Source organism: Tasmannia lanceolata, unplaced genomic scaffold (assembly GCF_043159265.1).
Source record: "Tasmannia lanceolata isolate RefF3 unplaced genomic scaffold, GAP_Taslan_0.1 ptg000020l, whole genome shotgun sequence".
NCBI classification, from domain to species: domain Eukaryota; kingdom Viridiplantae; phylum Streptophyta; class Magnoliopsida; order Canellales; family Winteraceae; genus Tasmannia; species Tasmannia lanceolata.
The window spans coordinates 14,890,721-14,914,695 of record NW_027518697.1 but is presented as its reverse complement, the minus strand read 5'-3'; the positions used below and the strand labels follow the sequence as shown (position 1 = coordinate 14,914,695).

The following is a 23,975-nucleotide window of genomic DNA, read 5'->3' as shown; positions in this document are numbered from 1 at the left end:
GACTGTACAACCATAGTATGATCCAAACCGTCCATTATATAGGTTGTGCCCCAAAAATCATTTCCATAGGATTATCCTAGCCCTCCGATTTATAGAGAAACTCCATATAAATCAAACCTCTATAGAATTGGACGGCTAGGATCATCCTATGGAAATGATTTCGAGGCACAACCTATTTACATTGCGGCCCATCAGATGGACGGTTTAGATCATCCTATGGTGTGGGTTGTACAGTCTGTTTTGAAAAATAGGGGTTGAATATTGTAATAGAAGGGGGGGAATTTACCACTGCCCCATTAGAAAAATGATAAGAAGAAAAAGAGCACGCTCAAGTCCTCCAATCCAACGGTCAAAAAGTCATCCCCATGGTTGGGCTTCCTATATGAGTGGTCAAGATTGTGCTATTATCCAACAGATGGACGATGGAGATGGGGCGTTGGATAGAAAACCATCCAACTGCGTAGGATGGAAAAATGATCTTTTATCCAACCACAGAAGCTTTTCTTCATCAATAATGGGAGGTTCCCCACTCATTCTGCCTTCAGATAGATTTTGCTTGTCGTTTTTCTGGAAATATTTTGTAACAATGCTTTTAAATAACTTTTTTTTTTTTTGGGGTCAGTCTCAAGATTCTAAACGTATGGTGCAGAATTTATAAGGTTTAAATATAGGCCATGGTTGGCAACCATGAAAAATCATTCCATGGAATATTCGTTGGCCCAATATTGCCCGGATTTTCAGGAGTTTTTTATGCTTCCCTCTCCCTTCCACCCATCTTTCACAATTGGCCACACTAAAATTCCGTGGAATATTTTTTCCCATGGTTGCCACAACATGCCCAAATGTGCTCCATTTGGATAGCAAGAATTTTCTGAAAAAAGTTTAGAGAAGATCAAGGGATGATCATGTGGGCATTCTCTAGGCCCATTGGGATTACTGATTCCAGTGAGGAGGAATTGAGATTTGTCTTGCAAGGTATTAGAATTATAGAGGATAGAGATTTAAGCAAGTTGATTGTTGAGGGAGGCTCGCTCAACATCATTTGGAAGATGGATGGTAGATCTCCCCACCCTTGGAGATTTGCTGATGCGATTGAGAAGATCCAAGAGAGTGGCTTACTTCCATGTGTGATTTTAGTATGTGAAGAGGTTGGCTGAAAGTGGAGCAGACTGATTGTTGGGTGTTGATGCAGAAGATTTGAAGACTTTTGATTTCCTACCTCGTTGAGAGTCTTAATCTCTTTTGTGTTCTATGAGGCGGAAATGAGATTTGTCTTGCGAGGTATTAGAATTATCGAGGACGGAGATTTAACCAGGGTGATTGTTGAGGGAGACTCGCTCAACGTCATCCAGAAGATGGATGGTAGCCATCCCCACCCTTGGAGATTTGATACAGTTGAGATGATCTGGCAGACTTGACTTCCATGTAAGGCTGCAAATGAACTGAGCCGGCTCACAAACATGTTTGGATTCGGCTCGTTAAAAGCTCGGCTCGGGCTCGTTCATTTACTAAACGAGCCGAACCCGAGCCCAAAAATTAGGCTCGCTAAATAAACGAGCCGAACTTGAGCTTTGTATAGTTCGGCTCAGAAAAGCCCGCGAGCTTTTTAGGCTCGGTTCATAAATGAGCCGAGCCGAGCTTTAAAGCTTGGATTATGTTTGTTTTTTATATATAAAATAAAAGAATATGGGTCGTTTATCATAAATGAAAGTTTGGCCAAGTTGTTAAGGCGTTGGATTTGAAGGGTCTTGGGTTCAAATCTCACAATTATATGTTTTTAACATTCTTGAGACGAGCCGAGCTTAAGCCGAACCGAGCTTTTTTCTGACATTTCACGAGCCGAGCCGAGCTTTTTCAAAAACTAAACGAGCCGAGTCGAACACGAGCCTTCATAAAAACCAAACGAGCCGAGCCCGAACACCCCAAAGCTCGGCTCATTTGCAGCCCTGCTTCCATGTGTGATTGTAGTATGTGAAGAGGACGGCTAATAGTGAAGCAGACATATTGGCTCGAAAGTGTTGGTAGAGAAAATTTAAAGACATTTTACTTCCTACCCTCCTAAGGGTCTTGATCTCTTTTGTGTTCCATTTTCTCTAATCATCATCAGGATCCTTGTCTATTTTCTTTTCTTTTTTGTAATAAAATTCTCTTGCCATTAAAAAAAAAATTAAGACCCATTTCTTATCAATATAAAAAAATAATGATATATACAACAATAGGGATTTTGCTAGGGACCACTGCTGAAGGCATTTCTCAGATCGTCTGTTGCATGAGAGAGCAGCCACGTCATGGATAAAGACAAAATTTGTTGAAAAGTGAGCATATGTGGCCGTTCTCTCATGCAACAGACCATCTGCTAAATACCTTCTGCGATGGTCCTAGCAAATCCCATAACTATATAGTGTTATATTTCTACAAAAATGGCACAGGGTGAACAAATCAACATTATACATGTAAAAAATAAACTGAATTATTCAGAGGCAAAAATAGAGACATTGCTTAAAAAAGTAAGACACTTACCACTACATAAGGTAATTACTAGTTATAGTGAAATTTTGTTTAAATGATGTTAAATACAGGGTGATGATAAATTTGCATCCCCTATAGGATAACCCGCACCCTTTTAACGTGAATCAATGTGGCAGACTTTAACGCTTTTTCACATAAAAGGGGTGCAAATTATCCTACGGGGGTGCGAATTTATCATCGCCCTAAATATACATATGAAAGATTTTTTTCAATTATAAGTTATTTAATAGTTAAAAGAATATAAGGCATAAATAGTTATTTAAGAGTGAAAACCATATTTACATTTATAAACTCAACTCAACTAAGCCTTTGTCCCAAACTAGTTGGGGTCGGCTAATGAATCATTTAGAAAATTTTCATGGTGAAAGGATCTACCTGGCTCAAATTGACTAAATCTAATCCTGACACTAGTTGGGTTCATATACATGGATCATTTTCTTCCATTCTCTTCTATCAAATCCTATCCAAGGTCATTTCTTTATTATGTTCCTAGCCCTCAAGTCTTTACATTTATAAGGTTTTAAATAATCTCTGCAGCCAAGATTTTCGGACAGACCATTTTTACGATCTACAAGCTAAGATATGCATCTCGTGCCACAACATCAAGGGAAGTGATATATCCACCCCCGTTCTTTTTCTTGGGACAACCAACTCCAGTGTTATGATGTTATCCATGACTGCCGAAGGACGTATGTACTTCACGTGAGCTGGCCGTCCCATGCAAAGAAAAGGGGCGAATATATCATTTCCCAACATCAATCCTGAAAATGTTATGCCAAAATTTCTGAACCGACCATCTTCATAACCTTCATTGGTACCCACATCACACTCTGAACTAACAAGCCCTAACAAAGAACTTCTTTGTGCCTCCAGTGTTGTTTGACAAGCCTTGGGGTCTCTTTCGATACCTCTAAAAAATATTTGCACATGGTCTTATCTGCTAATCTTATTTACATATAATTTTACACAGGGATTAAGCATAGCTCAGTGGTCAAGGCATTGTTCGTCAAAGGCCATAGGGGAGCAAGTTGGGTCCGGTGTGTTGAGCGTTTGCTTAAAAAAATGAATAGGAATCAACCCGACCCGATTTTAAGGTAAAAGCTCAACCCGACTTCCCAAAAATCGACCCAGTTGCACCCCTATATAAAAAATATGTTTATATCAATCTTATGCAATGGGGTATAAAGTGGCCTTAATGTCCCATTTTCAAATAATATTAATTTAGAATAACAAACAAAGGCAAGCCTATTTTACAGGCATTGATTAAACCGTCGAGAGAAATACAGGATGTCATCCAAACAGCCCAAAACCTATTTCAAGGAAAATGACATTTCGAGCGCTTCTACCGAATTTTGGCGAAAATTTCAGGATTTCGGCTAAAATTTCGGTTTTGGTGAGGACCAAAATTACCCCGAAACTAAAATTTAAAACCACGGTCATAAATACAGTAGAGGGGGCTGCCCTAAGCAAAAAGCAGGGGTGAATACATCACTACATATTTTTCCACTGGTGCCAAACATTCAGCACACTCCAATGACGTTATTTGGCTTTCGAATTTTCCATCCCAGCAGACTCCGTTCAGTTGCACCACTTTCCTGGGAAAGGAAAAGGAAACTGGCCCATTTTGCTAGGGTTTCTTAGACAGATCTTTGATTGACTTCTCAAGCATTCACACATTTGAAGCGCTTCTGCACCAGATCAAAACCCTAAAAAGATCAGATCCAGTAATTTTCTGCAACTTCTAGGTTTATTTATTTATTTTGATCAAATCCCTAATTTTTACTGATATTTTGTTGGTGAAGAACAGATGGATTTGTTCTTGATTGCAGTTTTGATAATTTCATTGTGGGTTTTTTCTCTATTTGTTGTTCTATGTGTCTCATCATGCAAACCATCCATGGTTTCATTCTTATTTACAGGTGAGTTAAGTTCCACTAGTTTATTTTTTGAACTGATTAAGTCTTACTAGTTTCCATGCATTGTATATCATTGATTAATTGATTAAGTTTGATGTTGTATTATTTTAGAACCAGGTGAAATGATTGGGAAGAAAAACATCTTATTGGTTATTGCTCACCCTGATGATGAGTCTATGTAAGTTTATTTAAGTTTATTTGTTAAGTTTAATTGTGTCCGTCGCGGAAATTTCGTCAATTTAAGTTTCATTTCAATGATTTATGGCATTGGGTTTTAATCTTGCATTTGTTTTCTTCTATAAATGTTCAATTTCTGTTGTGATATGTGGTTTGAAGTCATATGAACACTAGAGATGGCATTTATGCAGGTTTTTTTCTCCAACTATTCTTTACTTGACTTCGCGAGGGTATAATCTTCACATTTTATGCATGTCAACAGGTACGTCATGTCATAGATTCATGATTCAATTCAAAGCATTTTCTCATGTTTAGTTGGCTAAATGTTCATTCTGTATAGATTCATTGATTGTTATAGTCTAACATATGGTAGAGTTTAGGTAAGAGTGTTTTCTCCATTAGTGAAATACTGTTGACTAAAAGTTCTGTTTTTGTAGAGATCCATTGATTGCTGTAGTCTAACATATGGTAGAGTTTAGGTGAGAGTTTTTTGCTCCATTTGTTGAAGTGCTAATAATACTGGAGTTGCTAACTCATGGGAACCTATTTTTGTCAATCAATTCCTCATCAACTTATATAATTAGACTTGTTAATGGAATTGTTCAAATGAATACCTTATTGCATAAAGCAACTACATGCCTCCAGAGTATAAATGAGATATCGCATTCACTTGTGAGGTGACTTTGGTTTTCTAACATTTTAACTTCACCTCTTAGACTAATATTACTGTCATCTTCCATAAAAAAAAAAAGGAAAGACAAGAATCACTGCCTAATTTTAATGAAAAAAATTTGACTTGCATTTCTAGAATTCGTCTAGGTGTCCTCCTAGAGTTCTAAAGTAACAACTATATCTCAATGACATCGTCTGGTCAGCTCTTCAGGTTAATCTACTGATCCTAGATGGGTGCCTCCACCCCCAAACCTCATTAATCAGAATTTTGATGGTTGCCCTTTTGGCAACCCCGATTTTACTGGAATTGGGATTTTTTTAGGGATGGCAATAGTGAAGTCTTACTATCCTATTCGGGTCCAATAGGATGAGTGGTCTCAATAGAGGTGACGGTAAGAGCACTACCGCAAGGTTAAGATTATTTTGGACTGAATTATACGAAGATTGACGATAGAAGAAAATTCATCCAAGATAAGAGGATTAAGATTATTTAGGACTGAGTTAAGGGGAGGATTGATGATAGAAGGGAACCCATCCAACGTCATAGCATGGACGAGAGGAGATAAATGGCCTGTGGAGGCTTGGCCAGTATTTTAATGAGGTTGTAGAATCATGTAGAGACTAAGTGGAGGGGTACAAAGATATCCCTAGAAGTGCGAATTAGATGGCTGTCAAATTAGCTAAATCAGGGGTTACATGAGCTGAATTGTATTTTGGGCAATTATTGCTCGCTGATGAGGAAATGTAACATTTTGATAGTCAATAAAATTTGTTATCTTTTCAACGGTGTATCTTGTCTGAGATTGATGATATGGCACCAGATGCCTAGTTTGTAATATTTTGTATTTTTTGTTTTCTTTTTTTTCCCTCCTGTTTCTTGCCTATGTTAGTGCCGGCTAGCCTGGCCTTTTCCTCTTGATAAAATTTCACTTGTTAAAACAAATCAATCAATTTTTCCACTCTAGCATATAAGGTAAATATGGATATTTAGGGGGCCAAGTGGCATTTTAGAAATCCTAGTCGTTAAATGTTACTCTAAGAACTAGTGATTATGTTGACATCTATGTTCTTCATGAATCCATAGAGGTAACTTGGCACGCTGCAGGTGTTAACTATTAATTGTTTTTGAGTTTTGATCATCCAAGATTGGATAGTGCTGAGAAATCAACTTAATAATCCAGAGCTGCTTTCTTATAGCTTTGATTCCATACACAATTTGCTTCATGCTAGTTCAGCATGTTTTCTTGTTAGGAATCTCTCTAATAATCTCATTTTCGGATTGCTGACTTCGTAAGTGCATTTCCCCTTTGTAGGTGATGTAGAAGGCAAGGGAAACATTCGGAAGGAGGAGTTCTATCAAGCATGTGCTATCCTCAAGGTAGTGTTACGGTTTCTTTTGGCACAAGAATTTTTTTTTCTTTACACCAGTTGCCAGTTCTCACTAGTTATGGAATTTATCTACAGGTTCCACTCCAACAAGTTAAAGTCTTAGACCATCCAGCTTTACAGGTGAGCCTGTGTTTGACAAGCTTTAATGATGGGTTAGACTTTTCTTGAGTCTCAATCATCCAAAGTATTCTCGAAACTATTATGTGTCATAACTATTGATCACAGATTCACAATTGGCTTATTGTCACTACTAGGATGGATTTGACAAAACATGGAGCCATGATTTATTGCAAAAGTTTATTGGAGAGGAACTCATAAATCGAGATATTGACTTGGTAATATCTATTTTAATTTACCGATGGAGGATCTTTATCTTTTTAATTGCTTACACGATTGCCATTTGTTGGTTCCTCCGTACATTTCTATGACCAACAGTGCTGGAACATTTTCATCTATTGCTCCATTTGAATACATATTCATACATCTTGTTTCATTATTATTATTATATTCTTTGACTATATGAACCATTTTCTGGACTTGGTGTGTGTGTGTGTGTGTGTGTGTGTGTGTGTGTGTGTGTGTGTGTGTGTAAGGAAGTGTGCGTATCTCATTAGAAGGGTGGGAAACTTATTCCATGTAAGTACTTGACTAAAATTATTGTGTGTGTGTCTCATCCATTTTCCAGTCAAGGAAGTGTGCTTATCTCATTAGAAGGGTGGGAAACTTATTCCATGTAAGTACTTGACTAAAATTATTGCTACTTAATGTGTCCATGCGCACTTTAGCGGAAATAAATAACCTGTGGTTCTGGGTAATCCAACAACTCTAGTTTTAATGTTGTCTCATCCATTGTCCAATCAAGGAAGCATGTATATCACATTAAAAGTGCGGAAAACTTATTTGGTGTAAATGCCTGACTGAAAATATATCTTCTTAACGTGTCCAAGCACATTGCAGTGGAAATAAATAATGCTAGTTTCCTTGCAAAGAACAACATCAAAGTTGATAATTTAGGTGATCTAAGGTGCCAAACATGCCTTTGGTATAATTTCTTTTTGAGATCGCGCCTTTAGTATAATTTTTGTGGGTCTTATTTTTCCAAAGATATCTTGCAAACAATATGAACACAAATAGACAAATAGTTAATTCCAGTCCATTTTAGAATATATGGCCACATACATATTCTTTGAAGATGTACTATTGCTGTTAGTGCTTTTAAGTGTGACATCTTTGATGACATATTGGCATCTAGCTGACCTCGTACCGATACTTGTCTGCAAATGTAAACTCAAATTAGTCATTCCAATTTCCAAATGATTCAGCGAAGTTGTCTGCAAATTGTTCTTCACCTTTGAAGAGTACGCTTAGCCCTGTTGACCATCTTTTCTTTCACTTAATGACAGTTTTTCTGTTATTACTACCTGTCTTAGCCAAGTTTATAAACAATGATGTGATCTACTCGAATTTACTAAAACTTCACACACCTATAGCAGCTGTTCTACTTCAACACCTAAATTTGACCAAGCAATTACTTCTGAATGTTCCAAGATCTGGAACTCTCTTGGCATAACCAGTAACTGTTTTGGACACTTCTATAGTTCCAAACAATTGTCACTTTTTTCCTGACCAAACCAGCACACTTTTGGCCTGTGATTGGTAGAAAAACTAGGAACTAAGCACAGTCCTCGATATAATGGAGATTTAGATACAATTGAGAGTTTATAAACAACTTGAAGACTTATTATGCGACCCTAAAACTGACAGAGAACTGTGTTACAGAAAATGCTGCCACTTTAGATTTGTTCTTTCATGTACTATATGCAGATATATTGAGGAAATCATCAATGAGTAGCACATAACATTGATTATCAAATATAGGAAGAGTTCAAAGTTCAAACATCTACAGTAGAAGAGAAATTGAAGAGCCTCCTGGACATCACATAAAAATAAATTCCCAAGGGGGCCAGGCTTTGTGTTTGCTAAGATCCTGGATCTGTCTTTGAAGTCTCACATTTTGGAGGTCTATCACGCTCCAAGGAAATCTAGCATTCGGGTTGATATGCTTGCTAATTTGGGATTGAGTGTCACAGTATAGTAGATTTTGTTCTTTAAATTCAAGGTCACTTGGTTTTTATCTTTAATTCAACTTTTTTAATATGTTTATCCATAATCAACAATCCCATATATGCATCACGCTTCTAGTTCAGATAAATTACTCTGTAGGTCTTTTCTGTTTTGTTTTTTGTCAAATAAGGATACTCTATTTTTCAACTCAATTGATGTCACGAGCTCTTGATACTCTTTAAATTCAAGATCGCTTGGTTTTTATCTTTAATTCAACCTTTTTTATATGTTTATCCAAAATCAACGATCCAATATATGCATAACGCTTCTAGTCCAGATAAATTACTCTGTAGCTCTTTTCTTTTTCTTTTTTTGTGAAATAAGGATATTCTATTTTTCAATCCAATTGATGTCACGAGCTCTGAAGACATCATGTCAGACTTAGACTACATCAGTGAAAATTATCAACCACAAGTTAGGGATCATACGGCAATAGAACATGATGGGAATAAGGTCACAAGTGAAATATCAAGGTGAGGAACAACAATGCTAAATTCATTTTGTGGACTCTAAATGAAACATTATGACTAATCACCAATATTAGATTAAGTAAATTGTGGCGTTCATTAAGGTATATATCATGTGGATCTATTTTTCATTCTGTCATTTGCTTGTCCTAAATTAGTTATACTATTGAATAGAAATGTTCAACAACATAGCAAATGCTATAGGTCCACTGATTGAATTTCTTGTGGGCTGTCAATAAGGAAGATGATTTTTTATTGGTCATCTGATTTGGATGCTAACCATCATTAGGGATATTAAGCTCCATGTGCCATTTGTTTGAGGAAACAATTTTCTCTTTTGCATAGATAATAAATTGACATCATATATCTCATCTTCCATCATTTCGTTTGTTGTTTTCTAGTTAATTACTTTTGATAATTGTGGAGTTTCGGGCCATCGGAATCACTGTGACGTGCATCACGGAATTTGGTTAGTTGATTTTGTTTTTGTCAATGCTTATTAAAACTAACAAATTATTCTTGAATAATTGCATTTGATCAACTTCTTTTACCGAAATTCTGGGTTTATGCTCATCTTTGACTTGCACTCATAAGCTTTAATATTGTGACAACTAATGCGGTAAATTTGGTCAGGCACACTTTGTTGACTTCCTCCCCCCTTGATCTGTATTTTTTTAGTGTTTTTGTATTGATTCTTGCTTTATTACCATCCTTATGATGTAATTCTTCTTTGCTCGGGGCTGACTATTTCGTTCCTCCCTTTTGTTTTAATGAAAGCTTTCTAACATTCTCAACTCAACTCAACTCAACAAAGCCTTTGTCCCAAACTAGTTGGGGTCGGCTAAATGAATCCTTTAGAAAATTTCATGAAGAAGGTGCAAAGGAATCCTGGCTTTAGTTGGGTTCTTCTACGTGGATCATTTTCTTCCATTCTATCCTATCCATGGTCATGTTCTCTGTTATGTTCCTAGCTATCAAGTCTTTCTTCACTGTTTCTACCCAAGTTGTTTTCGGTCTGCCCTCAAAGTGGCAAACGGGGCACGGCACAAAAATTAATGGCCCACACGGCCCAAGGGCCAGGCACGGCACGATTTGCCCACGGACCGTGCTGTGCCAGCACGAATAAACACGAGGTTAGTCACGGCACTAAAAAACAGCCACATAAACTCCCTTTTACACTGATTTTTGTCGTGCCGAGCGTGCCGTGCTGCTTCTCGTGCCGTGCCGCGTGCCTAAACCCTCAGCCCGGCACGGCCCACGTCTTCGTGTTGTGCCGGCACGGCCCATGTCACTGTAGCTATCGTGCCGTGCCGAGCGTGCCGCGGGCCGGCACGGCCCAGTTGCCACCTTGAGTCTGCCCCTACTTCTTTTTACTCCATCAACTTGGCACGAGTCGCCTCTTCTCATTAGAGCATCCAAAGGCCTACGTTGGATATATACAAACTATCTTAAGCGGTGCTCTCTCATCTTCTCCTCAATTGGTGCCACCCCTAGCTTTTTTCGAATGTCTTCATTTTTAATTCTATCTAACCTTATGTGGCCACACATCCATCTAAGCATTTGCATCTTTGCTACACTCATCTTATGCTCATGCTGCTTCTTGGTGGCCCAACATTCTGAGCCGTACAACTTGGCTGGCCTCACAGCTGTCTTATAAAACTTTCCCTTCAACTTGGTAGGGATTTTATTGTCGCACAGAACTCCTGAGGCAACCTTCCACTTCAACCAACCTGCTCTTATTCTATGGTTAAAATCCTCTTCAATCTCTTCCTTATGCAGAATTGAACCAAGATAGCGAAATATATCCCTCTTAGGTACCTCATGTCTAATCATATTTACTGCATCCTCGCCATCCCTCCTTACATTACTAAAATTGCACTCCATATACTCTGTCGTAGTCCTGCTCAGTCTAAAACCTTTGGATTCCAAAGTAGTTCCCCATAACTCTAACTTAGTATTAACTCCTGCCTTGGCTTCGTCAATTAATACGATGTCGTCTGCAAATAACATACACCATGGCACCTCGTCCTAGATACCCTCTGTAAGTTCATTCATAACTAGAGTAAAACGATAAGGGCTTAGAGCTGATCCTTGGTGCAGTCTTATTGTAATTGGAAACTCACTAGTGTGCCATCCGTGGTTCTGACACTAGTTACTGCTCCATTGTCCATATTTTTAATCATATCAACATATTTAGTAGGCACTTTTTTCCTTTCAAGGACCCACCACATAACACTTCTGGGAACCCTATTTTACGCTTTCTCCAAATCAATGAAAACCATATGAAGTTCCTTTTTCTTTTCTCTAAATCTCTCCATTAACCTTCTAGTCAAGAAGATAGCTTCCATAGTCGATCGTCCGGGCATGAAGCCAAACTGATTCTCTGACACCTTAGTCTATTTTCTTAGTCTATGCTCAATTACCCTCTCCCAAAGCTTCATGGTGTACCGATAAAAAAAAGCTTCATGGTGTGACTCATTAGCTTAATTCCTCGGTGAGTGGTGCAACTCTGGATATCCCCTTTATTCTTATAAATAGGTACTAATGTACTCTTCCTCCACTCATCAGGCATCTTCTTAACCAAACCAAACCTTTGTTTACATCTGTGCGGTGAAAGCCTCAACTCTTAGAAGGTGTATGCAACATGTAAGAAGATGATTTATGGGATTTAATGGGTCTTTTCCGGCGATTTGGAGAAGTTTTGATTAGGTATGATCAAATCTTCATTTAATTTCTGAAAAATTCTTGAAAAAATTAGGTTGGTGAAATACGGAACTAGTATGATAAAAAATCTGTCAGTGGTGAGGTTTGCACAAGATGATCTACTTCCATTCAATTTTTTGGAGAGCATAGAAGTAGTTACATTGGATTCCATGAAGATTACAAGTTTACAACACGTTAAGGGGTTTCTCTTTCTCATTTCCTTCACGACCAGAACCAAAACCTGAAACCTTGTTTCTCGGTATTAGTTTTGGTACTATGGACTTGGGACCATAATTGGCATATGTTGAATCGAAATCTTTAGAAGAATGTCTAATTTTTTATTTTTACTTTTGTTTTAGATTATTCATTGTCAGGCCAATTTTATTACCCATATTGGCTAGTTTATCTTATTTTCGCAAAGTGTTTTGGTTGTCATCTCAGACCTTCCTCTTTCCAATTTAGCCTTTGCGAATTCTATTGTGTCATACAAGCTTTTTAATCTCTTTTGATGTATTAAGTCTTATTAACGATGAAAATAATTAAAAAGAGATGACATAAAAGAAGCATGACTGGGCAAATTTCCATTTATAAAGATATCTACATTCAATATTATTGAAATACTAAATTATCAAAATGCTCCTGAGAATAAGAAGGAATTACATTTGTGTTCGATCGACTATTTTTTCTGGTGATACATATCATGTTTGCTTTTTTCAACATGTTTCTTCAAGGCCTTTCAAATATAGATTTCCTAGTATAAGTGAATTTGAAGATATAATTGTTATTTATTTATTGATTCTCTATTAATATTAGCTACTTTTTTCTTGGTGGACGGTTTGTGAACAGCATGCTCTTGCGTGAGAATTCTCGAAGAAATATCAAAGCTTGGGAACTTGTACGTTCTTTTCCTTCATATAACCATCAATTGTTTTGTTTTTATCTTTTGTCTCTTTCAACTGTTTAGGTTAGGATCTTGGAAGGGCAAGTATACCCCTATTTAACTTTTAGTGCCCAAAGGTCCCTTTTGGTCCTGTCTCCTAGGACCTAAATCATACTGCTCAATTCTTGAAGAGTAGCATACCATAGTTGCCAATTCCATTCTTGTTAATCTGCTATTGACTAACTAATAACTAGGTTGTTCATTAGTTTCAATTAAGAGACATGCTCTGGATTACATGTGAGATTTTCTTACTCTTCCCATGGTATAAATCGTGATAACATTAGAAAAACTCGTGGTTTCTTGTCACTTGTAATTGCTCGCCATTCCTTGGTGGCTACTAATTAATTTTGACCTTTGGCCTTAGCTTAGTATTCAATTCTCATCTTGTGACCTGAATTTTTATCAATCTGAGATTTCTACAGTTCTTACAACTGTGCCTTTAACAATGTAACTTTCAGATCAGTACAAACATTGCGCGCAAATATAGTGGACCAGTGGATATCTGGTTGTCAATCCTATGCTCCCTCCATTACCCGAGAGGGCAGATGTATTGCTTGGTAAATGGCCATCCTCATAAAAGCTTTCTTGCAATGGCACAGCATGGGAGCCAATGGGTTTGGTAAGTAAAACCTTCTTTTGTCTTTCATTTTATGAAAATTCCCTGATTATGTTGGTGCATGGCATAGAAATCTGTTAGATTATTATAAAATTACTACAATATGTTTAGACATCAATGCCTCTTAAGCTTTCTAGTAAAATGGCTATAAGAGCTGATTATGGAGCGATTTTCATAACTGTCCGTTCTTCTGCTTGGTCATTTCAGCTGAGGAAATTAGGATAGGACCCTTAACATTGAATATCTTCCCTATAGAGACCTGTACTTAAAAAATTCTTAGGAGGACCGTAAACAATTAGGGGCCGTTTGGATACATGGATTTTAGAATCTTGGATTTCCTCAAAATCCTGGATGGGAGACGAGAGAAGGAGACCGCCGTCATTTCCTGATTTCTCGCCCTTCTTTCCGTCGAGCGAGAGAGTAGGAGATAGACCCATGGTTTTAGAAATCTCAGGATGGGGGAGTGATTTCTAAAACCTGGATTTCTTACTTAAAATCCAGAATTTTACACCACTTTCAATCTAAAACCTGGATCCTAAAATCCACGTATCCGATTCCGAACAGCCCCGTAGGATCTTGATAAATTGAAACTTGCGACCAAACCATGTGTCACTCAGCAGCATCTGATCAGTTTTTTCATATTGCAAGAAGGAAAGACCCTTGATTTTTAGAGATTTCTTAGTATTTAGGAACTTTTTTGCACTTATTTTTAGATGCAGAACTGTGCTTTTGGAAAGCACAAATTATGATAACCAGTCTTTGAAAATTTGTGATTTTTCCGTTTGAAATCACTGTGTTGTATTTGATTAAAGTTTCGGCATCTGATGGTTTCCAACAAGAAGCATATTTTAGGAATTATGAACCATCAACCTTGTAGTGTCATAAATTTGCCCAAGTACAGCATGCCAACATATGGTTGAAGCTTGAAAGACTGTTTATTTTATGTTTTATGTTGCATTAAGCCTAAAAGGGAAAATTGTAATTTCCTCTTAAGTTGACTTAAGCAATGAATAAAAGAGGGATGAACCCATGAAGGGGTCATTCATTATACTCCCATTTTTGTTTCTCTTCTTCTTCCGTCCTCTCTTTATCCATTTCTCTCTCTTCCTCATCTTTCTTCCTCTCTTCAATATTATTCCTTGATCCTACGAAAATAAGATGGTATCATAGAAAGTTTTGTATGGGCTGGCATATGAGCTCTTCCCACTTTCACCTTGTTTCCTTTATTTTTTTCGGAAGAAAGAGATCTTGCGATTGAAGACATGAACGTTTGATCTCCCTAGGCCGTGCGGCTGGCCTCATCAGCCGTACAACATCTATCCCTTCAGATCTGAGATCTAAAGCAAGGCTGAAGGTTGAGGATCATTTAAAGGTATTTATCATATTTTATGTTGATTTTTATTGGAAGTTTTTGAAGGGATCTTTGAAGTTTTACAAATCTCTGAATTAAAGAGGACAAATATGGAGTTTTTCTACTTGATCCTCCAAAAATTATTGGTTTGAAAAAATCGTATGCCCTTACCATTGTTTTTTAGGATACAATGGAAGTATTTTCAGATTTGATTGGATCTGCTTTGAGAGTACTAGACTCTCATCTCGGAGGGCATTTTTGACGGTGCATCAGTGACATTACAATTCCCTGCGTTCGATTTGAAGATCAGCTAACTGACACTAAAGTTGTTCTACATAGGCATGTGCAAGCTGGACATCCATGATATCCATGCACCAGGCTGAGTGGGTGTGTTGAGACTGTTTATTTTATGTTTGTATGTTGCATAAAGCCTAAAAGGGAATAAATTGTAATTTTCTCTTTTGTGACTTGAGTGATAAATAAAGGAGGGACGAACCCACGAAGGGGACATACGCTATTTTTCCATTTAAGAAAAGAAGACATAAGTATGTGTGATCCCATTCCGTTGTAGTTGGGTGTATCTTTGTATTTCTGACAAGAAATCCTTAATTGTTGCCTTTCAAAGTGATAGTGTGGAGAGGGCTTTATCGTTCACCCTAAATGAGTAAGGTGGGAGAGGGCCAGGAATCCCTAGGGGGCTATGGAGGCTATGGAGCAGTGCCCAAGGTATAAAAAAAAAAAACATGATTCTTGTATTATGTATTGGTACCCGCCCCACTTGAAACACCCGTTGCTAGGGCAGTTTCCCCGTTCCAAAACCCACCCTTTTCTAGGTGACCAGCATTTCATATGTTTCGTTGGGAAATGTTGAAACAAACCATCTCTATCGAGAGGTAACATGATTTGTATTATATGACAATGCATGAATGTACATCTCACGCATGTGTCAGCCAGAAATTGTGCATTTCTCATACCTATTTTCTTTGATACATGATATTGTACTTTTTCCAGTATTATCTGTTGCGATGGGAAAATGGCCTTGAAGCTTACTTCATCAGAAAAGGAAAAAATTCAAGCTATTTGTGCCATAAGCATTAGTATAACCATAAATATTCACTCTCCAATGGTCTGAAATATGTATATACATGTGATGGGTATGTGTATACGTGGCTCCATTTCAGGCCCTGAACTTTTTTGAGAGTTATTAACTCTAAAATATTCAAATTGTCTTCATTGGTTATCTTTGGTTTATCAATTTTGTCAATTTTCATGTAGTACACATGACACCAACTATTAGTTTTAGCTGAAATTAGATGGCTTGCGATAATTTGTGCTTCAGAAAATAGTCGAACTGGGTAATTTCTTCATCTTTATTGATTTTTTGCTAGTGATTTCGCAGGTTCCGGAAGCTGTTCGTTTTGTTATCCAGTTACACTTATATGAACACACTTAGAAAAATCAATGTTTAGCAGTTTACAAGGTAAACTACTGATATTTACCTTTGTTTCATCTTGCTTACAATCTACTTACATGATTACCTACTAGAATATTTTCATCATGAACTTCTAAAGTTATGTTTGGGGGTAAACTATGAAAAACTTTGGTGACTGAGATTCAGAACTAAAAAGTGGTCCTATAATTTTTGAATGAACATAATACCTTTAAGTTGCTAGTCAATATTGTACTTGCAATCAGCTAAAAGAACCAGAAAGCCATACATTAAATGACCTGAACAAATCAAGAATGCCTGAACATTTCAAGAATTATCATCATTTTTTAAATTTCTGAATTAGCACTTCTTCTGCAAGAAGTTGTTTTTTTTTTTTTTGAAATGGCTTCTGCAAGAAGTTGTTATGTGGAATTTTTTTTATTATCACGGTTCCCTCCTCCAACCTGGGGCCTTTACGCTTTGTTACCGAAAACTTCATTTTGATAGTTGATCTTTATCCGTTATTGTTTTAAAATGATCCTCACACCCTCTCATATTGAAAGAAAGGGGAGATTTCCTCCTTCCCGTCTAAATAATCAACGTCGTGTTTATTTGTGATTTCCTGGTAGCTAAATTACTGAATTGTATAACAAAAGGCTTAAATCCTTATGAGATGGACATAATTGCTCAAACATGAAGAGGTAAAGTGTCAAGTCCCCTTGGGAAGAACTAGAGCCTGCTTCGAGATTACTGTGGGAGAAGATTTTGGAAGGAGTTGGGGAATAGCTCCTCCCAATGAGATGTCTGCAAAAACTGATCCAATCTAGAAAGAATGGGAGTCGCTTCACCCGTAGGTCAGGTAAACTTCCCCTGTGTAACAGAAGATACAAGGATTAAAAGGGGCATTATTTCATAAATCTAGCCATTGTCGAAGCCAATGTTTAAAAATGCGGATGCGGCATGGAACGCGGCCGAAGAAAATACTAGTCAACTCAACATGACGCAGTCGAGTACTCGGTTGATGCAGCCATAATTCGGGAAGTCAAAGGAGTTTTTATTGACTCTGAAGAGTAAAACGCAGAACGCGACTGTGAAACATGGCCAAGGTAAAAGGGAGTCGACTCGGGGGATTCCACAATGATACGGGGGAGTTTTAAAATCATGGTCGAAGCAATACAAGGGCACTCAATTTCTCCTCCAATTTCTCCTCCCACCATTGAACCACATTAGGACCCCAGAACACACCAGGGCATTATTTTATTGTCAAAGCAATACAAATGGCACTTGATTGCTCCTCCAACCATTGAACCACATTAGGACCCCATAACACACGATGGATCAAGCACCAAGGAACTATTATAATAATTTTAGACAAGAAACTTTCCCTCCTTGCCTCAACTCAAAGCATGTAAACCGCAGTCATAAGCCACCAAATAGAGTTGATACTCAATTAAGCTGGGATTGAATAATGGCTTCTAGATGGAGTTATAACCATTATTTGCATATGAGAACATATGCAAATAGTAATATATGCATATAAATTATTATTTAAAAAAAAAAGGCTTTTGGATGGAGTTGTCTCAGCTCGAAGCACTTAAACCGAAGTCATAAGCCAAGGTCGCATTCATAAGCCACCAAATAGAGTTGCCTCAACTCAAAGCATGTAAACTGCAGTCATAAGCCAAGGCCTCTGAATCATTTGTTCAAAGCACGATGCCATGCCATGAACCAATTCACAAGACTGTAGCTTGGCAGATAAAGCCAACTGGCCACGCTCCACTTCACCAAGTCCTCTGACTCAATCGCTCAAGGGCCAAGGCACATGGTCATGCCGACATTGTCCATGGCTGCCACCCTCAACCAAGGAAGCTGGAGGATTCCTCAAGATGGCTCGCATCCTGCACATGATGCTTCTTTAGGGTGCATCAGAAATCCATCACGGTTCCCCATTGTGTCTCTCGCGCAAGGCCAGGTCCCCACTTGGCTCCTCAGCCAAACCACCAAGATTTCCCATTTGGGGTCAAAGGGATAAGGTGTCCACACAGCTCATCCTAGCATGCATACCTTATTGCTCAGTTCTATCATGGAGCCCCGATCGCTCTTGCATCCCTCCAACTGCCCCCCCTGGCATTACTGTTTTGGCCCAGTTTGGCAATCCAACACGTTGCGGCATACCCATATCCCATATCACGACAAGCCAAACTGTTTGCCCGTGAAAATGCACACGCGCGCGCACACGCATACACGGGCAGAATGATGAATCTCAATTTTATCCTTATTCTTTTTCTTTGCCTCTTAACATGACATTAGAGCTAAGAGTAAGACACTAAAAACCCTATTTCATCCATACAATCTTCTCTTCTTAACATCTCTTCTTAACAACAGAAAACAGCAGCTGTCTGATAGAGATAGAAAGAGAGCAAATTACACAGGTATGAGGAACTCATGGTGACATCAGCGATTGTATGGTTTTCTGTTAGCAACTGTTTTGCTAAGCCTACCTAATTTCCATGATAGTGGTACTATTCTAAAGATCTAGGATTTACTACTTGTAGATTTATGTCATTATATTTATTCAATTTCCTGCACAGGTTTGATAGATGTTATTAGGGCCTCAAGGATTTCTAATTTGAAAAATGATAATCCCTGTTTTCCCTAACTAATTGTATCTCTTATTGATAGATCATTGTTCCCCTCCTAATAGAGAGATCAATTTTTAAGGTGGATTAATGTTTTCTGGTTTTGTTGTGTTTCACTGATTATTGAATGAGTTATGGTAGTGTTTCTTGAGGGTAGTTTCACCATTGTCACAGTTGTTTGGTGTTCTGTGATATCAGTCAAGTATTATTAGTAGGCTATTATTGGTTTCACCCCAACTTCGGCTACTATCCACCTGTCGGTGAAGAAAGAACCCTGTGGCTATGTTTGTCAACTATGAATTTTCTTTCCATGGAATATTAGCGTACCCAATGGTGAGGGGGCGGGAGAGGGAGAGACCTGGGAAGGACTGAGGAAAGGGTAAGAAAAGGCTGAAAAACAAGGAAAAATAAAACCACTTCTCAACCATGATTTATTTTTCCCTGTTTTTTAGCCTTTTCCTACCCTCACTTCACTCATGCCCTCTCAGGCCTCTCCTTCCTGGCCTCCCCACGCCTCTCTCACCACTTGATTAAACTAATTTTCCATGGTAAAAAAATTCATTGTTTACCAAACATGGTCTAGTTCCTATGATGCATTTGGAGCATATCAACAGTTAAAACACATGGACTCATACTCTTTACAAACAAGCACCAATTCAGACAATCCAACAATATTTTTTGGGTACTGATATTGGCACCACCATGTTTTAATAATTGCACAAAATTGCTTGTCTTTTCTTTTTAATTGGCTTTTGAAGGCTTTTTGGGAACTGTAATATTTTGAGCTATTGATATTGACACTATCATTTTTTTTTTTGAGAAAATGACAGTTTATTTCAATCTTTCAAACATCTTTACAAGGGTTGGGACCAGGAGTCTCAAAAACAGAACATAAGATACCTTATTCTATGACCTTCAACATCCAAAAACTTCCTCTAAACTTCTGCATTTGCACTTATGTCACCAAAAAGACCTAAAATTCTAACAATGTTCCGAATGCTATGGAGCCCACTCTCCTTTCAGAAAACTCCTGCAACAACTCACCTTCAAGCGGCTCACCTATGCCGAACACTTCTCCAACTCCTCAAAGATGTGTTGGATTTTGAAATCCGGCATATCAATGAGAAGATCCTCCGGAATCCGATCCAAAAATCCAGGATTTTTTCTGCTAGCAATCCTTTAATGTTTCGACACTATCATGTTTTGATAATTGCACCAACTCACCTTGTGGCTGCTCTCTCATGCAAGACAGTTCCGCAAAATGCCGTTTGTGATGTACCCTAGCAAATCCCATTTCGAGATTTGAAGTTAAATGTGATTATTTGCAAATATTGTCTATAGTTTAGAAATGATATAAGGCCTCTTTGGATATGATCCAGGATTTTTTCTGCTAGCAATCCTTTTTTAATGTTTCACACACGCATACAAATTATTTGCATATAATCTTATATGCATTTATTATTATTTGCGTATATTCTCATATGCAAATAATGGTTATATTGGCTTGCAAGAAGTTTTATTGTCCCATTTTCAAATATGACTAAATTAAAATAATCTTATTTGCAAATAAGGACCAAAAGAGGCCCTAATAAACCTCTTAATCTCCCCGACACTTTATAGGAAAGTGATATATTTGTCCTTTTTAACTTGGGACAGTCCCCTCTAGTGTATTTTTGACTACTTTTTTACACTAGAGGGGGCTGTCCCAAGTAAAAAAAAAAGGGGGTGAAGATATCATTTCCCTTGTTAAAATTACTTGGACCTGCTTGTTATTGTTGGCTAGACCCCAACAATTAGGGGAGAAGGATTATCCTTTGTCCTTTGATCAATGCAGGTGACAAGATTGACCAAAAAAAAAAAGGGAGATGATAAATTCACACGCCCAGTAGGATAATTCGCACCCCTTATAACGTGAATTGTGACAGACTTTAACGCTTTTTGTTGTCAAAACATGTTAAAAGGGGATGTGAATTATCCTACAGGGGATGCAAATTTATCATCACTAAAAAATAATCTTATTGCAAATGAGGATCAAATTTAGACATTTTTTTGGTTTTGGGAAAAAATCCATAGAAAATGAGTTAGCCAAATGCTGAAAAGATCAACTTGGAAGGAAAAATCTGTGTAAGAAAAATTACTATGGAGCCTTGTGAATTATTGTAGATGAGATTCCCACAATTCATGATAGAGGGAACTGATATCCACTCTTTTTTTTTCTTCTGATAATTGCACTATAGACTTTACTAATCACTTTTCTTATGGCTATTGATAGCACTTTGAGAATTGTAACAAACTTCAAAAGTAAATTAGAAAATCATCACTTTGAGAAGGGAAATGATATCAGCGCTCCAATGTTTTGATAAACATGCGTTCACTAGTTTGTCTTGTAGTATTTAAAGGAATGTCAGAGGATATTGCGGTTCTCGAAAAGCTCTTAAAACCCTTTAAATACTACACGACAAAACAAGTGGAGGACATGTTTATCAAAACACTGAAGTTCATAAATCATTTCCCCTTTTGAGAATTGTAACAACCTTTACAAGAAAACTTGAAAATCATAGATTGGAGAGTCATTGCTAAGAGAGGATGTCAATTCCATGTGTAATCAATTTTGCAAGAAGCCATGTCACGGCTAACTTTTCTAGGAGAGAACAACCACCTCGTAGCGGATTTTTGTCTTATTCATTTAATTCATATTAGGTGGATGTTCTCTCGTACAAAAGTGAGCCGCGAAATGGAACTCGCGGGGGATTGTAATGGCCTTCGACAATTAAAACAATATAAAAACAAGATGAGTTCCCCATTATCAAAACATGTGCGTGCAAATATCAATTACAGATCTACGTTGGAGCTCTCATAATTAATGCTCCTTAAATCTATAATCTCTCATATCCTGTGCTCTGAGCAAGAACTGACATCGTTCGTTGGTTGGTAATTTATAATCTCTTATTTCTTAGAAAATGTTGTTCAAAGTTCATACACTTACAATAGTGTACGCAGGTATAATATAGGAGAAAGTGAAATATTGGCCCTTATGACTGAGGTTTGAACTATTAGAATTAGTTTCAGCTTCGACCATCATTATCATATATCGAAGCTTGGTTGAGTACAGATGATCTCTCTTCTGAAACAAGCCTTCACCATTGTCACATGCACAAGCATTGACGTGAATTAACTGTAAGTTTTTGCTTCCTTATTGGTAGAGAATTCAATAACTATTATAGTCAAGAAAACTCTGGTTAAACCCATCCATCTCTTGACCCAAATTACTCGAAACCTAACAAAATTCCTTTTTTAGAAACAATGGAAAAGACATATACAAAGGGAAATTAAGTGTTATCCCGAAAAATGGGCGCTGGTGATAGATTTCTAATACTTAATTTATTTTTTTGAATGGTAATTTCTAATACTTAATACACTCAAATATTTTATATAAAAGGATGCCAACAGGAATATAAAATATAAGAGCACCACCTGTGTGTGTGTGTGTATGAAGAGAATGACAATGTAGAAGCTTTTTTCATTTTTGGGTCGCACACGGAAACATTTATGTAAAATCAAGACCGTTTACCTTATAGAACATCATAAGACTTAAATGATATGGGAATGTGGAAGCCGTTGGGTGCCACTATCAATGCCCCTAGTCCGCACCCTTGTTGATTGCCGGCACCGTCGAAGTACAGGGTCCATTCTTCTTTCTGAAGGCTGTTTACTTCTAGGCTCTCGTTGGGAAACCAGTCCTTCCCTTCTGAAGTTTTCTCAACTGGGTGGGAGCTTTCTTCACTTCAGCGCCATGCGCTTTGCTTAATTTTATAGAAGAGAGAGAGAGACCGTTGCAAATATCACATGCATAAGATAAAGGATTACAAAAACCAACAACTTTACGTTTCTTGGCAGAACGGGATCTGTTTGGTTGCACCAAAAAATAGGGAAAATCCATCTAAATGGACATTTTTTTTGGGAAATGTTATCAGCGCAACCATATTTTGATATTTGCACAAACCTATCTGTCGTTTCTTCTTTAATTGGCCCATGAGAGCTTTTTGGGAAATGTAATTATCTCGTTGACATCTCTTTAAATACTAAAAGACGAGATGGTTTGTGAAAGGGAGATGATATTTTCACTCCCTCTGCAGTACACATTCGCCCCCTTTTAACCTGAACAGTGGGCAACTTTAACGCTTTTTTATGTCAAAACACGTTAAAAAGGGGGCGAATGTGTACTGCAGGGGGTGAAAATATCATCGCCCTTTATGAAAATATCATTTCCCTTTCATTTTACTAGCATTGTTTGGTTGCCATTTACTATTGACATGGGAGTCCTTGTCACTTGTAAAATTTTCCAAATGCTAAGCCATGATTTTCAATTTGAGTTTCCCCTCGAAAGGGAAATGAAAGTAAAGAAATAGGAATCTATTTTCCTACGTGACGTCTAAACCAAAGGATTCAAATGAAGGCCTAGGATGATCATTACGTGTTCTCAACAGCATGTGGTTAAGACTTAAAAGACTTATTGCTGTGGTTAATATTAAGAGACATGTTCATACACAAGAGGCAGAAGTGGGGCCCACGATGTGTATTTTAGGAAGGATATATGATCACAAACAAGAAGCAAAAGTGGGGCCCACTAAATGTCTTTTTTAAAAAAGGAACATAACAACCAGAAGTAGGGCCCACTAAGTGTCTTTTCAGAAGGAACATAACAGCCACCGTCTTCGGTAAATATCAATGGATGTGATTCCACACGAGAAACAGAAGTAGGGCCCCACTAAATTTTTCGCATTTTCCTAGGGAGATGATTTTTTCGCCCCCACTGTAGGATAATGCGCCCCCTTGAACGTGTTTGATGTCAAAAAGCGTTGAAGTCTTCCACAATTCACGTTACAAGTGGGGCGCATTATCCTAAAGGGGGCGAAAAAATCATCCCCCTTTTCCTACCATGTTAGTAGCCTACTTGGTCCCACATATGATCTGACCAACAACCATGAAATCAAGGATCAATTACCAATGGGGGACAAAAATT

General features: G+C 37.7%; 1 protein-coding gene across 4 annotated transcripts; it reads left to right on the top strand.

The window, feature by feature from the left end:
* Window positions 1-3,991: 3,991 nt before the first annotated feature.
* On the top strand, window positions 3,992-22,101 carry LOC143854769 (uncharacterized). Of its 4 annotated transcripts, none has more exons than XM_077364877.1 (13): window positions 3,992-4,253; window positions 4,337-4,448; window positions 4,557-4,623; window positions 4,814-4,884; window positions 6,608-6,672; window positions 6,759-6,803; window positions 6,938-7,018; window positions 7,369-7,416; window positions 9,676-9,743; window positions 12,824-12,872; window positions 13,376-13,536; window positions 16,284-16,364; window positions 21,953-22,101. In XM_077364877.1, the coding sequence occupies exons 2-12, from the start codon at window positions 4,337-4,339 to the stop codon at window positions 16,351-16,353; spliced, it is 837 nt and encodes a 278-aa protein (XP_077220992.1). In that variant the 5' UTR covers window positions 3,992-4,253; the 3' UTR covers window positions 16,354-16,364; window positions 21,953-22,101. The 4 variants fall into 4 exon arrangements, with proteins under 4 accessions (XP_077220992.1, XP_077220994.1, XP_077220991.1 ...); XM_077364876.1 differs by lacking the exon at window positions 21,953-22,101 and adding an exon at window positions 18,699-19,056 and having other exon boundaries at window positions 3,994-4,253; XM_077364879.1 differs by lacking the exons at window positions 4,337-4,448; window positions 21,953-22,101 and adding an exon at window positions 18,699-19,056 and having other exon boundaries at window positions 3,993-4,253.
* The last annotated feature ends 1,874 nt before the right edge of the window (window positions 22,102-23,975 follow it).